At 29.8% G+C, this 16294-nt stretch overlaps 1 protein-coding gene across 1 annotated transcript in view; it reads left to right on the top strand.

Moving 5' to 3' along the window:
- LOC118183568 (putative NADPH-dependent quinone oxidoreductase VAT1L) overlaps positions 1-15085 on the top strand; it is a 44441-nt gene extending 29356 nt beyond the window's left edge. The window contains exons 5-10 of the mRNA XM_035353166.2: positions 1540-1643; positions 4701-4756; positions 4895-5089; positions 8281-8370; positions 10881-10983; positions 13426-15085. Of these exons, the coding sequence (XP_035209057.2) occupies positions 1540-1643; positions 4701-4756; positions 4895-5089; positions 8281-8370; positions 10881-10983; positions 13426-13436 (559 nt within the window). The 3' untranslated portion in view covers positions 13437-15085. The remainder of the gene's footprint in view (positions 1-1539; positions 1644-4700; positions 4757-4894; positions 5090-8280; positions 8371-10880; positions 10984-13425) is intronic.
- Positions 15086-16294: the final 1209 nt, after the last annotated feature.

The following is a 16294-nucleotide window of genomic DNA, read 5'->3' as shown; positions in this document are numbered from 1 at the left end:
AAATAAGTGTTTGCTACTGCTCTTCTGGTTTTTTTAATAGACGCTACATCCCAATTCCCTGTACAGTGAATTAATGCTATATTGCAATCTAATAAGCAATGTATCAAAATGAATACATTACTGAAATGTATTGGTGAGCCACATAAAATTGCTTCAGGGACTGCCATTTTGAGACCTCTACTTTAAGTTATCTTTATTTTAAAAAAGATACAGATGAAACAGTGTTGGAGCTTTACATTATATAAAATAAACCTGACTCTTACAGAAAGCAGAGTACCCACGATTTCCAACTCTTAAGATAAAGAAATATGAAAGCACAGTCAAAAGTCTTTAATTCGGATTCGTCGGGACTTCGGCGATTCCGGATTATAGATCATCAATTTAAATCTGGCAAGATGGCATGCAGAAATTATAAAATTAAAAATATGAAACCATAATTTATGAAATAAAGAGCAATTATGATCTAAAGGGGATCAGAATATAAAAAAAAAGCTTAATATTTATTTGTTTACTTTATTAAACATTTCTTTCAACGCACACATGCGTAAAGCATACATTACACATAGCTGAAATTAGAAAATTGCAACCAGAAAACTATTTGATGTGTATTCGTGATATTTATAATGACGAGGAATTTGATTTAAATCATATCAAAGACTGAGTACATAGAGATGAAATACTACATTTAGTAAGGAATTATAAGCCGAATAAAACAAAAACATCCGCCTCCGAGGTTCGAATCCCGCGAACGGGCTGGCAGCATGGGCGTTTTCGTGGTTTTCCCCATGTGTAACGTGTATACGAGCCAGTTTCCCTTAGAAAGTCCTCCACGAAAGGCATCCCTCCCCTCAGGCAGATAGCCCTAGCGTGCTTTGCCATAATTAAATACACACACACCAAAAACATCTGCCCTGAAGATAAGGATAGTGCTGACAAATCAACTTCCAGTTCATTGTGCGCCACAACATCCCCCCCCCTCGGCAAAGCAGCGTGAAATTAATAAACAGATTTCGGAATGGGTAGAGAAACAAAGGGTATGCCTTTATCCATTTTTTGCAGCAATTCCACTTCTTGTTTGATGGACATCGAAACATGCTTTAGCTTTGTAGATCCTTTGGCAGCTCCAGAATTGGAAATTCTTTTCGACATAATCGAAAGTTCAAGCTTACTTTTATAAAATTGCTCTATCAGTCTGCAAAAAATAATAAGCCAGATCCAATTCGAAGATTAAGGAACAACGCAATCTGCAACATTAACTGAAATAGATAATTAGATAATTTTAGCTTAGCTTATACCGTCCGTGATACATTAAACGCATATGTGTGTGCGTAAAGGTATTATGTGCATGCGCAGAATGTTTGTAGCTTTGAGGTCCAGATTATAGATCATTCCAGACTATGGACGTCCAGATTAAAGACTTTTGACTGTATTTGATATATTTAACTTTATAATTTTCAGAAACGTAGAATTCTTTCAGCTATATTTATATTTTTTCTAAAAGTTTAAGAAATATCTTTACATACTTCTGCAATTTTACAGAATAGCTCCAGGTGGTGTAGACGTTGTCCTTGATTGTTTGTGTGGTGAAGATGCAAATAAAGGATACAATCTGCTAAAGCCCATGGGCCGTTACATATTGTATGGTAAGTTTAATTTTTCTAGAATTTGCTATGTTCAGCTTTACTGGGAATTTTTCAGACTTGTATATTTCATAAATGAGTTCTGAAAGATAATTATAATGTTGTCTTAAAATTTTAATGTTAATCATGACTGTTAAATTTTTCCCTTGATTCTAATTTATGGAAGAATTTGTTTCTTTGTGAAACAGTAGTTATGCATGTTTTGTTACAAGAGTTCCTTGGTTGATGATGAAGTTTTAAAGGGGGTTTATGATAAGGGATCAATTGGGACTTGATGGCCAAATATACATCAGCATATGGAAGATCCCATGCATTATAAAAAATGTATTAATAAAAGTTGACACTTCCTACGTGAGATGGGGCTTTGATATTGAATGAAGCTGGAAGAACAGATGACATTGGTGAACAAAGAACATGTGTGAGTAAAAGTTTCATGACAATAAACTTTTCCTAATATAATACTTATCATGTATAGATAATACCCAGTTAATCTCATTAAGACCCAGTTAATTATTCATTTGGATTTAGTGTGCGTGTTCCCTTAGACCAGCAGCAACTAAGCAACTTATTCTGTAAAGAGAGTATGAAAAATGAGAGAAAATTCACATTAATAAAATTTATGATTAATATAGTATATTGATACAATGATACTTTATCATTCAAAAAAATCAATTATTTAAAACACATGGGCACACTTTTTCGAGATATATCCCAAAATTAAGCTGTTACTGGAAGAAAAAACATTGACGTACCCACATTTTATCTAGTGAAAACAAGCTTTAAATGACTTATATTAATTTAGAAGTCAAACAACAAAAATCAGGATTATATTTGAAATTTTCAAAGGACTAGTTTCGATGATTGTACTGAACCATCACCCTCAGATGCCAAAGTGCAAATGGCAGCACTTCAGTGAAACCATCGAAATTAGTCCTGAGAAAATTTGCAAATATAATGCTGGTTTTTGTTGTTTAACTTCTAAATTAATATTTGTTTGGTGTGTTATCTTAAACTAAATAACTTATAACAGAAAACAAGAAACAGATTTAATATTTCTGAACAAGGTGATTTAAGAATTAAGCTAAGCAATTGTGTGCCAGATATTCAAAAAATTGTGTCTATGCATCAAGCATAGCCATCACATTAATTAAAATGAAGCTTTTGGTCAATTAGAATCCGATTTTTGTTTCTGAAAACTTGTATTTTTTAAATTAAAAGTAATAAGAATACAAAAAATAAGTTTAATAAACCATTTTATTTAAAACTTTTATTCGTATTTTAGTGTAATTATTATTTTTAAGTTTTGTATGAATAATTAGTTAATTAGTGTTATGATCATGTTATATGCTTGGAGAAAAATGCAATGGATTTGATGAAGAAAACTATTCTTTTAGAAATGGTCAATGCAAGGAAAAGGTGGAGAGTCCCTGTTTTGCAACAATGTTATTTATCATTTCATTATATAATTCCTAGATTTCAAACTAAAAAACATATTCATTTCAGTACATCTTTAATCAGTTTTTGAGCAAGTAATATTCATCTGTAAAAGATGCTGGAAATGATATTCCCTTTCCTAGATGACAAAATGTTTTTTAGTTTTCTTTACTTATTGAATATCTGTTTTCAAAGTTATCTGAATTCTTTGCAAAATAAGGTCTTTTAAATTGCCCAAAATTATCTACAGATGATAGTGTGCTTTCAAAGAGACCATATCTGCTCGTATGAAACTAGTTTCTTCTCTAGTAGGAAATTTCTCGCACTAAAAAGATTCCAAATCAGAACATCAGCTTGCTTTTTTCATACTTGCCTTATATTCAAGAATGATTGTTTCTATAAAATTAGTTGTTCGGATAACGTAGCTCTTCTGAGAAAGTGTCATTAAAGTCTCTGAACACTGGTAGTTCAGTCGTTGGTTCGAATCCTGGCAAACGAGCTGGCTCCATGGGTGTTTTCATGGTTTTCCCCCATGTGTGACATGTATACGAGCCAGTTTACCTTATAAAAGTCTCCCACGAAGGCATCCTTCCTCTTAGGCAGACGGCCTTTGAACGTTTTACCATAATTAAATAAACCAATAACTGCTACTCCTTTGCTCATCATAACTCTCAGCTCTTCCACTAGATAATTTACATTACCAATTTGTTACATTTTGTTGATTCGTATTGTTGCTATAAACAAAACATATTTATCCATTTCCAGTAGGCCCTCATTTCTAGTAAAAAATTCATAAATGCCTACATTTTACTTCTGGTAAGATTCTGGATTGCTGCAACTAACTTGAATAAATTTTATTCATCTGAACAAAACTGCAACAATGTGCTAATTAAATGTAAGAATAAAGTAACAGGTTCAAAATCTCTGGCTGTTTTGCCACATAATGTAAAATCTTTCTACCAGCTGGCAATGGGTTCTTACTTTTTTAGATATGATAATTAGGAATTGAAAGCTTGGCCTTTTTATTTAATGAAATCAAATAAGCATACTTATAAGGTTCAAATAAGGATAGGTTAGCACAAATAGGTTAAAAATTCAAATAGGTTAACACGTTGAGCACGGCGCTGGTCCCTAGGGATCGGCATTGAACTTTCCATGTATCCGGCTTCGGTTCCTGGGGACCTGCAATGAACTTTCCATGTGGCTGGCGTCGATCCCTGGGGACAGGCACTGGAAATTTTGTATGGCTGGCATTGGTCCATGGGACCGACAGTATTAAAGTTAAAAAATAAATATAGTCTCAATGAAATGTGATCAAATTTAGTTTTAATGAAATGTATTGAAACATTCTAAACAAAAATACAGCTTAACTCGCTGCCGGCTGAACGTAAAGGACAGCAAATTCGCTGCCGCGCTCAACATGTTGAGAAAATCATATGCCACAGCTTTCAATTATCCCTTGGACATGTAGTAATCTGAGAAATAAAAAATTGAATTGGTAGATAAAAGTAAAATAGGAATTTGGATCTGTCAAATAAAGTATGCTTTAAGTGATTTTACAAATACATCCAAGTCACTCACCATTTGATGTTTTTGGGGCTAAACTTATTCATGTTTATTTTATAGGTAATTCTAATATAGTTACTGGTGAAACAAAAAGCATCTTCAGTGTTGCAAAATCAGTAAGTATAAATTTTTCAATGATTTTTATCTAAAATTAGACTACCTTATTAATAAGTATATTCTTTGCTGTTTGAAATATATTAGTATTAACATTTCTGTACTATATACATTACTTTTTCCTCCCCTTCCTTTAAAAGTGGTGGCAAGTTGACAAATTAAAGCCTATGAAACTTTTTGATGAAAACAAGTCAGTGTCTGGTTTTCATCTGAGACATTTGCTTTACAAACAGAATGGTCATGATTACGTCAGAAATGTAGTTGAGAAAGTTTTTAAACTTTGGCTGGATGGACAAATAAAACCAATTATTGATTCCACTTACGCTTTTGAGGATGTAAGTATTTCTTTTTAATATGCATACTGTTAAATTATCAATCTTTGAATTTATTTATAAAGAATTCTTAAGTGAAAACTTTGTAATTTTTAAATTGTTTTTAATTTCCCCTGTAATTGGCATTAAATTTGCTTTTTTTATCTGAAGCAGATTTTGTATGGTTCAGAGGTTTTCTGTAATAGTTTTTAGAATAGTGTAATACGTAATACTAGTGGGTTGCATATAACAGTAAAGATTCAGGAATTTTTAACAGTTATGATATAGATATTTTTTACTCGTATTATTTGCTGATAGTTTATATTACTAAATGCCACCTCCTTTGCTCATGAGAGCCAATTTAAGATGTATGTTGATATTATGGGCTGTACATTGTCATTAACCAAACTTAAAAAATGCATCCTGTAATAGATTATTTCAAAGTTATCTTTTGTTATACTTATTGAATTAGAACATGACCCTAGGAAAGTTAAAATAACTCCTTATTAATCTCACAACTAAGCAATTAATAATCAATAATAATTTAATTTGCTTCATTGTGTTATATAAAGCAAATGTTAATGAAACTTGTGTAATAGTTTGATGGATATTTATTAATTTACATTTTGAATCTATTGAAATTAACTTATGTCATTACAATATAGTATTTAAATATATTTAAAAATCTTGTATTTTTGTCATTTTTGAAATAATGCTTCATTAAAAAAAAAATTAGGCGCTTAAAAACAGCTGCTAGTGTCATCACTTGACATTAGTATTTGAACATGTGTGTCAGTAATCAATTAGGCTTCTGCTTATATAAACTTTTGTAACTCCCCAGTGAATATAATTTTAAAAATTATTTTTCTCAAAATTTAAATGTATGAAACATTTTTTGTGTAATTGAATGTTTTACTAAAAATGAGATTTTAATATTCAGTTTTTTAATTATTCATGTCATTAATCTAAAAAAAATTCTCTCAAATTGATTTAGGTAAGTGTTCTGAATACCATTTTGACCCTACTATACAAGGGGAAAATTAGTAATTTATAAATTTAAAATTTGTGTCCAAATTTGTTTTAAACAATCTCATAAATTTCAGCATTTAGTGTATTCATGTAAATTTTATTATTAGTGTGTTTTTTCACGTAAAAAATTATTATTGCTTTTGAAATGAATTGATTACTAATAAACATTAATTCATTATTATTTAATTTATAAAAGAGTGAATAATAAGATTTTTCAGAAAAAATGCATCCCTTTGATTCATGGGTTGTAACTATTCATAAATTTATGCGAATAGTCTATGTGAATTCATAAATCTTGTGAAGGTTTGTTGATTGAAGCTTAATACAAGTAGTATTTTATTTCTGGTGGCCTAATAAAATTGCTTGTTTCTTGCAAACCATTTTGAGTAATTATTTTTTAGGAGTAAACATAATATTTCGTTTTTTATGTGTTGCTTTTAAAATGTTTTTCCCCCTAAGAAAGAAATTATATGCATTGGCAATATAGGAGTAAAGCAGTTGCTTACTTAGAATTTTAATTTAAATTAGTTATGCAAGTGTAAAATTAAAATAACATTCAAAATATATATATATCTGATTTTTAGCTCAAAAGGGCTGTTAGTCTCGAAATGGGATTTGATATTGAGCCAATATAAGTGCATCGTTTCACTTTTGATTCGGTTGTCATTCGGCAGAATGTAAGATATTTATCTTTGTCTACCGTTGATTAACTAACTAAGCTGTTTGAAAGCAGTAGATGCAGTTATTAACCCCTTAACTATCATGGAAAACTTACAAGATTCATTTCCCAGTGCCGCGGTTTTTCACACATGCATGCGTAGTTATGCAATGTATTAGGGGGGAAATAAGTGCGAGTTTTACTTTCACAAAATAAAGAATAAAAGAAAAAATGAATGCACAAAATTTAATGTTTTGAGTAAAAGTATAATAAAAAGGTCCCTAAAATGGAGTTTCGGTCAATTCAATTTTAGACCAGTAAAGTGTAATATCAGGTTTCAGTGTTATACATTGTGAAATCAGTATGCCTAAAAAAAATATTTCTTCTGAAATGGTTGAATGCCACGATTTTGTTCTTGATATTTCGTTTGCAAGGTGTTGGTTCATATACTCGTCTACAAAATGGTTAGTTTCAGTAACAATATGAAGCATGAGCAGTTCATCAAAAAATAATTCAAAAAAGATAAATGGGTTTGAAACATCCATTATATCTTTCTTTATTCCTGGAACCTACTACGAAAAGTAAACAAAAGTGGAGGACACAGAATAAAAACGTTTTACTCAAACAACACCAGCCAGTACCGCGCAGTCATTACTTTCATTGCTTTAGACACACCCCTCTCTCTCTCTCTCCAATTTCTCCCCATACTTTTCTGAAATAGTATCCTCCTTCGCATACTTTGTCAAAGTGTTGCATTCCAAAGCTTCGCGAATAATTTTATGGGTAGCAGCACAAAGTAAATGATGGTAGTTTGGAAGGGCATATATATATGCCCATGGCAGTTAACGCAGTTGTCATGGTGTTGCATTCCAAAGCTTTGCGAATAATTTTACAGGTAGCAGTGCAAAGCAAATGATAGTAGTTTGGAAGGGCGTATATATATGCCCATGGCAGTTAACGCATCGGCCAAGCAAGGCGTATATATACGCCCGCAGCAGTTAAGGGGTTAAGAATATTAGTTTCTTACTTTTGAATAAAAATTTATTTAAATAATAAAAATGCATTTAATCCATGATCTAACTAAAAATATTCAATATTTCCATGGCATTATATATTTTAAAAATTCCTTTCATGTTTTGTAAAATTAATAAATTGATTAACAAACTCAATATTTTGAAAGCAGTAGAAACGTTGGACCTCCCCCCCCAAAAAAATCTAGCATACAAGACTATTTATCAAATAATCTAAATATACACTGTTTTTAAATAGTATTTTAAATAGGCAGAAGGATTATCATTATATCCAGTTTGAAATTTGTTTCTAGTTTTCTTCAGCCTGTGGACCTTTTTGTCTATTGAATTGTAATTTTTTTTAAATGTGAACTTAATAGCTGGTTAAATTCAGTGCTTCAAATTAGAATTTAAATTCACTTTTAAAAATTGAATAAGTTATTAAATAGATATTTTGAAATTTAAAATTTTGTTTTAGAATATAAAAGTTTCAGATATTATATTTTGAATCTATTTAGATACCGGAAGCAATGCAAAAGTTGCACGAGAGGAATAATATCGGCAAGGTTACTATTGATCCAGCCATGGAGCCTAAGCCTAAACCTGTGGTGAGAACAATTTAATTTTTATGCATGTATTATAGTCATGTGGCATAAGCTGTTATATTTACTCCCTGTTAGCATTGATGTGAGCTAAATGAAGTTTCCCCTTTTTCATTTGTATACATAATCTCTCAAGCATAATCTTATTCGTCTATTGCATATAGTTACATTTGTTAAAAGTGGTGATATATTCTGTTCTGACTCATCAGAAATATCTCGCGTTATACTACCTTTAGTTTAGTATAAGAGCTAATTATATATATATATATATATATATATATATATATATATCCAACTATATGCTGGGAATTTTAATACATTCCTTCACACTCTTCTGTGTCTGCCGCTTCTTAATTGTGCGTTCTCTAACAGCGGCTTTCTTGCGACGCTATCTGTTGGCAACTTGCACTTTAGTTCAAAATGTCCATGCAGGTGCTCATGTTCATGATAGCTGCTAAATAACTGTACTGAGCTGATTTAAGCAGTGTATTTCTGTGTTTATAGCCTGTTTCTCACCAAGCATATATTTTGAAACTTGAATGTAAGTTGCAGTTTTTGTTCTTACCCAACATAGGTTGCAGATATTAAATCTTCAACACACAGCTAAGCAGCCTATAATTATATAAACAAAGCATGACTGTATATGTACTTGTGAAATAGTTGTTACTTTACACTCTCTCCTTTTTGAGAAAACTTTCATTTCGAACAGTGGTCTCAAATTGCATGTAGACTGAACGCACAATTAGAAAACAGCTCATAGGCCACCTTTTTTTTAACAAAATGAAAGTGAATTTGTATGCATATTTAATAATTTAGAAAGATTGATATCCTGGTAATTAAATAAAATGAAGAAGAAAGCAATTCTGACAGATTTAAATATTCATTTTAATTTAATTGACATTTCCAGCTATCAATAACTTGGCTCATTAATTATCTGTTCTTTTTTTATATTGTTAAGGTAAGGAGAGAAGTGCAGCAGACTCTAGATAGGCCGAGGAGCATAAAGCAAGTGAGATATGTTCAAGACAAAAATTTAATTTGGAGGGAATTTGTTTCAATTTTGATATAATTTTGTTTGCCTAAAAAGTAACTCTCTAAAATTATTATTGGTGATTGTGTTTCAGTTCAGAAAATGGCACTAGTATTATGTAAAAGTCTTGATATGGATTAATCTGGAAATGATACACTCCAGAGAGGTTTATTATAAGCAATTCTATCAAGGACGAAAAGGGGAAATATCTAGATTAAAATAAAGGTAAGGGTGTGGATAAAAGTTATTCTGATTTGCTCCATTTGTCTTGGCGTGTTATTCACATTCTTTTTGATGGTAATGAAAATGAAGTTGAAATCAGTACATCTTTCTTCAAACTCTTGTCAAAATAATGGTAATGTTTCTTGTACAATTTTGACATTTTCTATTTGAAATATTAGGGTAGATTTTAAGATTTTGGTTTTTTTTTTTTTTTTTTTTTTTTTTTTTTTTTTTTTTTTGTAGGTGCTGTTTAAACTTTTTAACCCTTTGCACTCGAGCGGCGCCAATAGGGCCCCCAGTCAATTTGAAGTGTGAACTCGAGCGGCGCTGCTATGCTGCCCGAAAGATTTGAAGCCTTAAATTGAGCAACGCTGCTACAATGCTATGGTCTTTTGTAACTCGATCTCCTTATTTGCAATGAGATATTTTTTTCGGAAGTACTTTCGTGGACTAGGCTTTGCTGACATTGTAGCCAAATCTTAGCTCAGTTTAGTTAGTTACATAACTATTATTAATTACATATTAATTACTAATTACATATTATAGTAACTAAAAAACTAATTAAGGAGTGTAGTATTTATCAAACTTTGTTGTTTTTGACATATAAATGAATAAATTGGTGAAATTTTATTATTTGTATACGTTTGTTTTGTTATAAATGTTTTTAAAGTACTTTTAAAATGTTTGCCGAATATGGCCGAAATCGTCTTGAGTTGCTGGTTCACGCAAGCGAAAAAGGCCTTGAGTACAAAGGGTTAATACAAGTACGTACGTCAATATTCTTTCCAATTTCTTACATTTATTCTTTCCTTATAGCTCTTTATTGTGAATGTCAACAGGAAATGCTAAATATGCTAAATGCATCATTCATTACATCGGAAAGCTCTTCTAAAACAACTCCTTGACATAACTACCTCACCAAGTTATGTAAATAATTTCTCTGTGCGTTCACATTCAATTTCTTCATGCAGTATAACAAACTTCATGATTCTGGGCTCTTCCACAGATAAAGTTTTATGTTTTAATTAAAATTGCCATTTGCAAAATGTTCTAATCATATTTACAATAAATAAGATGGATGATATGGACACTCCTCCTGCTGGTAACGAATAAATAATTTTTTGACTAGTACTAAAATGTATTTGCAGGTTGTCAGTTAGAGACCACTGTTTGAGAATAAAAATTTAGTACTTAGAGTATATTCTGATATACATTTTTCCCAAGTAGGTAATAGTTCATATAAGCATCATTTTTCTTTTTCTAGGTTGAAAGCAAAAAAGGAAAAGAAAGGAAAGATTCGGTGAAAACTGAAAAGAAAACTGAGGAAGAAAAATCACAAAAGACTGACGATAAGGACACTCCTGCTGGTGAGGAATAGTTTTTTTGCTAAGTAGTATAAAGCAAACTGTTCTGAAATTTAAATGCTATCTGTATCATCTATATGAAGCATTTCGATTTTTAAGCATATATATTGAGTATTAGAAAATCAAAGCTTTGGACAAATCATTAAATAATTTATGAATTTAAAGAAAGAGGTACTCCATTATTTTTATTTCCTTTTATCCTTTTTTTATTTTTTTTTTTATTTTATTTTATTTTATTTTGAAGTCCGTAAAATCATCATTATGTAGACTGATTTAGCAGTATCTTGTGACCCTCGTATTTGAAGGAATGTAAAATAATGAAAAATAAATTCTAATATACAGTTAAAAGTCGTTAATCCGGACTCGTTGGGACTTCGGCGATTCCGGATTATAGATCATCAGATTAAATCTGGTAAAATGGCATGCAGAAATTATAAAATTAAAAATATGAAACTGTAATTTATGAAATAAAGAACAATTATGATCTAAAGGGTATCAAAATTTACAAAAAAAAAAAAAAAAAAAAAAAACTTAATATTTATTATTTTACTTTACTTTCTTCGCTATCGGAAGCGAATTATAATGACGAGGAATTTGATTTAAATCATACAAAGAGGGAGTACATCGAGATGAAATACCACATTTAGTAAGGAATTATAAGCCAAATAAAATAAAAACATCTGCCCTAAAGATAAGGATAGTGCTGACAGATCAACTTCCAATTCGTTGCGCGCCGCGGCGTCCCCCCACTGCAGAGCAGCGTGAACTTGTTAAACAGATTTCGGAATGGTTAGATAAACAAAAAATATGCCTTTATCCATTTTTTGCAGCAATTCCACTTTTTGTTTAATGGACTTTGAAACATACTTTTGCTTTGTAGATCCTTTACATATTAGTAAATATATATCGGAAATTCTGTTTCACATAATCGAAAGTTTAAGCTTAATTTTATAAAATTGCTCTAACAGTCTGCAAAAAATAATAAGCCGAATCCAATTCGAAGATTAAGGAACAACGCAATCTGCAACACTAACTGAATTAGATAATTTTAGCTTAGCTTATACCGTCCGTTATACATTAAACGCGCATGCGTCAACGTATTTTGGGCATGCGCACACGCATATTCGCAGCCGTAGACGCATGCTCAGAAAGTTTGTATCTTTGAGGTCTGGATTATGGGTGTCCGAATTAACAACTTTTGACTGTATATTGTACTTGGAGATGTTTACAAAATTCATATCTGTACGAATGTTATGTTAAAGAGTTTCACTGTGTAACATAAATCATCTGTAATTATATCCATAAATTCAGTAATGGGTTTTTAGAATTTCAAAAATAAAATATAAATTTGGGCAAAAAAGATTTATTGTCAGAAATGTTGGTTTGGTTATATTTTAAAGTCTAAATGTCATCTGAATTTTAAAAGCTTTTTGATTTTTAAATAATCTTTCTAGGGATATAATGAAAAAAATCACCATTTTTTATAATATTTTTGCAATGTGAATTTATGATTTTTAAAATATTTTGTTCTGAAAAGATCTGCATTTAACAAAGCACTTTGATGTTCAATAAACTGATTGCCGTTTTGAATTTTAAATAATTTAATGTTAGCATCTTATAAATCGGCTAAATATGATATAAAATGATTGGGATGTTGATTAGTGTGTTTAATCTTGCATTTCTGTTCATTCGATCTTCAAATTTACTTTGCTTTGAATGTCATCTTTTCATTTTAATTGCATTATCATCAGAATTATTTAATTTCAGATGTGTGTATTACACCCAAAACTAAATGTATGGCCATTATCTTAGCTTCTCAGTTTGCTTTAACTAATCCCTTTGTTTGTCAAGCCATTAGATAAGCTTCTAGTAAAACAGAATAGCAAAACTTCTATAGGTAAAATTCTAATCTTGTACATAGTTACTTAAATTATGTGGATTAAATGAATTATGTCCATGTCCAGAGAGTATCAAAATTTCTTAAGCAGTTGCATTTTATTTGGGTTCAAAATTTACATTCAAGCTTAGAAGATGTAAATTTATGCCTCTCCTTTTTTAAACAGTTTTGATATGTGTGCATTAACTAGGACCAGTTGCATGATGCATAAATAGACAAATAATATGATAGATAACTAAATCTGGTTTCATCCTTGTATTCCGTTAGCATAGGTTTAACTGCTGCATTAATTATTAATGTGCCCTGGAGCATATCGCTATAGTATAAAATTGACAATGCAGTGAACTCTCTAGTGGTGACAACCCCTGTAAGTGACTAGTATTTCCGAGAGCATTAATTATTTATGTAACCTCTCTAAAACTGTATAGAAGACCAGAATCATCTGAAACCATATGTTTCCTATTGTAAAATTTTTACTTTTGGAATTCGTAGATTTTAAACCTTATTTAACATTAATTCATTAATTCAACTGTATCCTCTGTTTTCAGATGCCAGTTAATTTTGTCATCTAAAGTTTCACCTTTCTCTATCCAACTGTGTCAATAAAACATGAAGCTTGTATGTGCTGTGCATGTTGCAGGAAATGGTGTTTAGCCCCCCCCCTTGTGCTGTGTGTGTTATAAAACACTTTGCTCAATTATGCATTTCTTAGTTTTACATTTGCAGATCTTTTTTTCAAAATCTGCTCAGTAGTTAAATTTATACAAAATGATCTACTTTTATACAGTATTTTATTGAATAATTGCATTACTCAATTTTTTTATGAATTTTTTTTTTTTCGAATTTTACTAACGCAATTACACGGATTTTGGAAATATTTCTATATTGACTATTTTAAATGTTTTTATACATTTTCATTTGTGAATATGAACAAGCTAATGTGGAATATAACTTCTATATTGCTGCTATACATCATTGAAAATTACACTGAAAGACCCAAATTTTAAATTAATTACACCCAAACAAAATTTGGTTAGAGAATCAATTAATAATTTTGATCCAAGACTCCACTATATAGTGAAGCATTAAATATCCTAATCTTACTTCATTGCTGTGTAAATCTCAAACTGAACAGTTGATTTATAAAAGTGATTTTTGAGAAATTTGAAAAACTTGCAAAATTAGAATGTTAATCAGTTGTTTAATAATATTCAAATGAGATTTATTCCTTTATTGCGTAGTTACATAAATTCCAAAATCAAAAATTTGGGTATATGTTTGTATATAGCATAATAAGAAATCCTTTTGATGCCAAAAGAGGAATTTTGTAAAACTTAATAAGATATAATTCTAAATTTAATAATAGCATGCAGTGAAGAATTAAATTTATTAGTCACAATTAAAAATTCAGTATAAAATTTAGCATGCAATACAGGACAAAATACAGGCATATGTTCGTATCTTAATAACTATTAGTTCAGATGTATGTACTGTATCTTAAATGATTATGTAATCTAGTTTTAAAAATGCATATTGTAAAGATTGCCATTTATTTTTCACTTGAATGATTTACGTTGATTTTTAGCCCATTATATTTTTGCTAAATGTTAAAAATTCTTCAGATCATCATACAAAATCTTTTCTATATTCATGGAAACTATTTTTGCTATTGTGATTATAATTTTTTAATCAACATTTGTTTTACTTATTTTTATAATCATATTGTGAATATAGCATTCCAGATATGCTTTTTTGTGTTTACAGTTTTTTACAATGCTGTGAAAAAAATTGTATACTGATCTTCATTTTTTACCATTATATACATTTTACACTGTAACTTTCGTAGAACAAGTTTGTCATATTTTATAGTCAAAATCATTTAGTCTTGTGATATTTTGAAGTTCCTTTTTTATTCTCAACACCCGTGCTCAACATTAACTGCATTATTTTGTAATTAGTTTTTCTACCTCATGTTTTAAATATGCCATTATGTGCTTATATATCATGTCACTTTACTATATTATTGCAGCTTCTTTTTTTTCTCCTAGTACAGTCTCATGTTTCTGTTTTTGTATTTTTATTTTATTAGTCATATACTGCTTTCATTGTAATTCATGCAGAATTTGTACTTGTTGTGCCTTGTCACTTTTTCATGTGAATGAATGAAATTTGCATTGTAACAATAAAATTATTCTACTTTATTGTTAATATATCATCTATATAAACTTCACTTCCACAACACTGAACAGTGCCACCACATCTGTAAGAGACCTTTTTGCTAAGTCATATTTTGTGCATATCCTGTATAAAATGTAAATATCAAAATGAAATGAATTTCAAGAAATGTTCATTTATTTTGTATAAAAGATTAAACCTTAAAAACAGACCATTTAAGAAAAGTTAAATTATCATAACCAATACAGTATTTCATTTGGGGATTTGTTGTTTATGTTACATATTTATCCCTTTAATTTTAGTAGAATGAATGAAATTCCCTTATATGTAACATACTGTATTGATACTGCTTATAAATTATTTTTTTATTTTTATTCATTTTAATGCTGAATTTTTTTTTCCCATGTAAAGTTAAAATGTGCACTTTTAGGAAGTGTCTGAAAATGTATGTTGTTTTTTATAATTATTTCTCAAAATGTTTATAAAAAGCTTTAAATTACGTAGCTTTAGGTCAATGAAAGAAAAGTAATACTTTTTCACTATCTCAGCATTTTTTGCTTGTAACTAAAAATAGTGGGACTGGTAACAATGACTCATTTTAAGTCAGTATTGTCAGAAATTTAAGCGATTCCAATGTAATCATTCCTTGTATGTGTCATTTTTCTGTTATCACTTCTATTTCATAAAATTCTTCTAATGTCTAAATACTTTAAAAATGCCTCACTATTTTATTCACATATTCTAAGAACATAATGAAAGATTTAAAAATTGAGAACATTAAAAAAATAATGTATACTTTTTATTACGTTTAATTAAAACAACAAAATTAAAAAAATTATATATATTTCATACCCTCTACTCTGCAGAATAGAAAATTTATTGCTTATGAATTAAGGAAAATTATTCCCTTCAATAAGCATAGAAATGTTTCAAGGTTTTGGGAATTATCTTATGATTATATACAATTCATTGAAATTCTTTTTTGAAACTTATGATCTAAAATTCTGGGAAAATTGATCAAATTTATTCCAAAAATTATTTTTGGATTTGTCTGAAAGGTTAAAAATCAGTTTTTTTATGATTAAAAGAAGTATGTGTATAGAAAATTCTAAAAAAAATGCTTTAAAAATCTAAGTTTCAAAATAATACATTTGGTAGAAGTGGGCCAAAAATGAAGTGAGAAGTGTTACAAATTTATTAAAATTAGCTAACAGATTGAAAAATCATCCTAAATCAAGCTGC

The sequence above is a fragment of the Stegodyphus dumicola genome, chromosome 2 (assembly GCF_044657685.1).
Source record: "Stegodyphus dumicola isolate Sdum_Otavi_A_Nest chromosome 2, ASM4465768v1".
Lineage (NCBI taxonomy): Eukaryota > Metazoa > Arthropoda > Arachnida > Araneae > Eresidae > Stegodyphus > Stegodyphus dumicola.
Note: the sequence above shows the minus strand (reverse complement) of the source record. Positions and strands in the feature narration are given on the sequence as shown.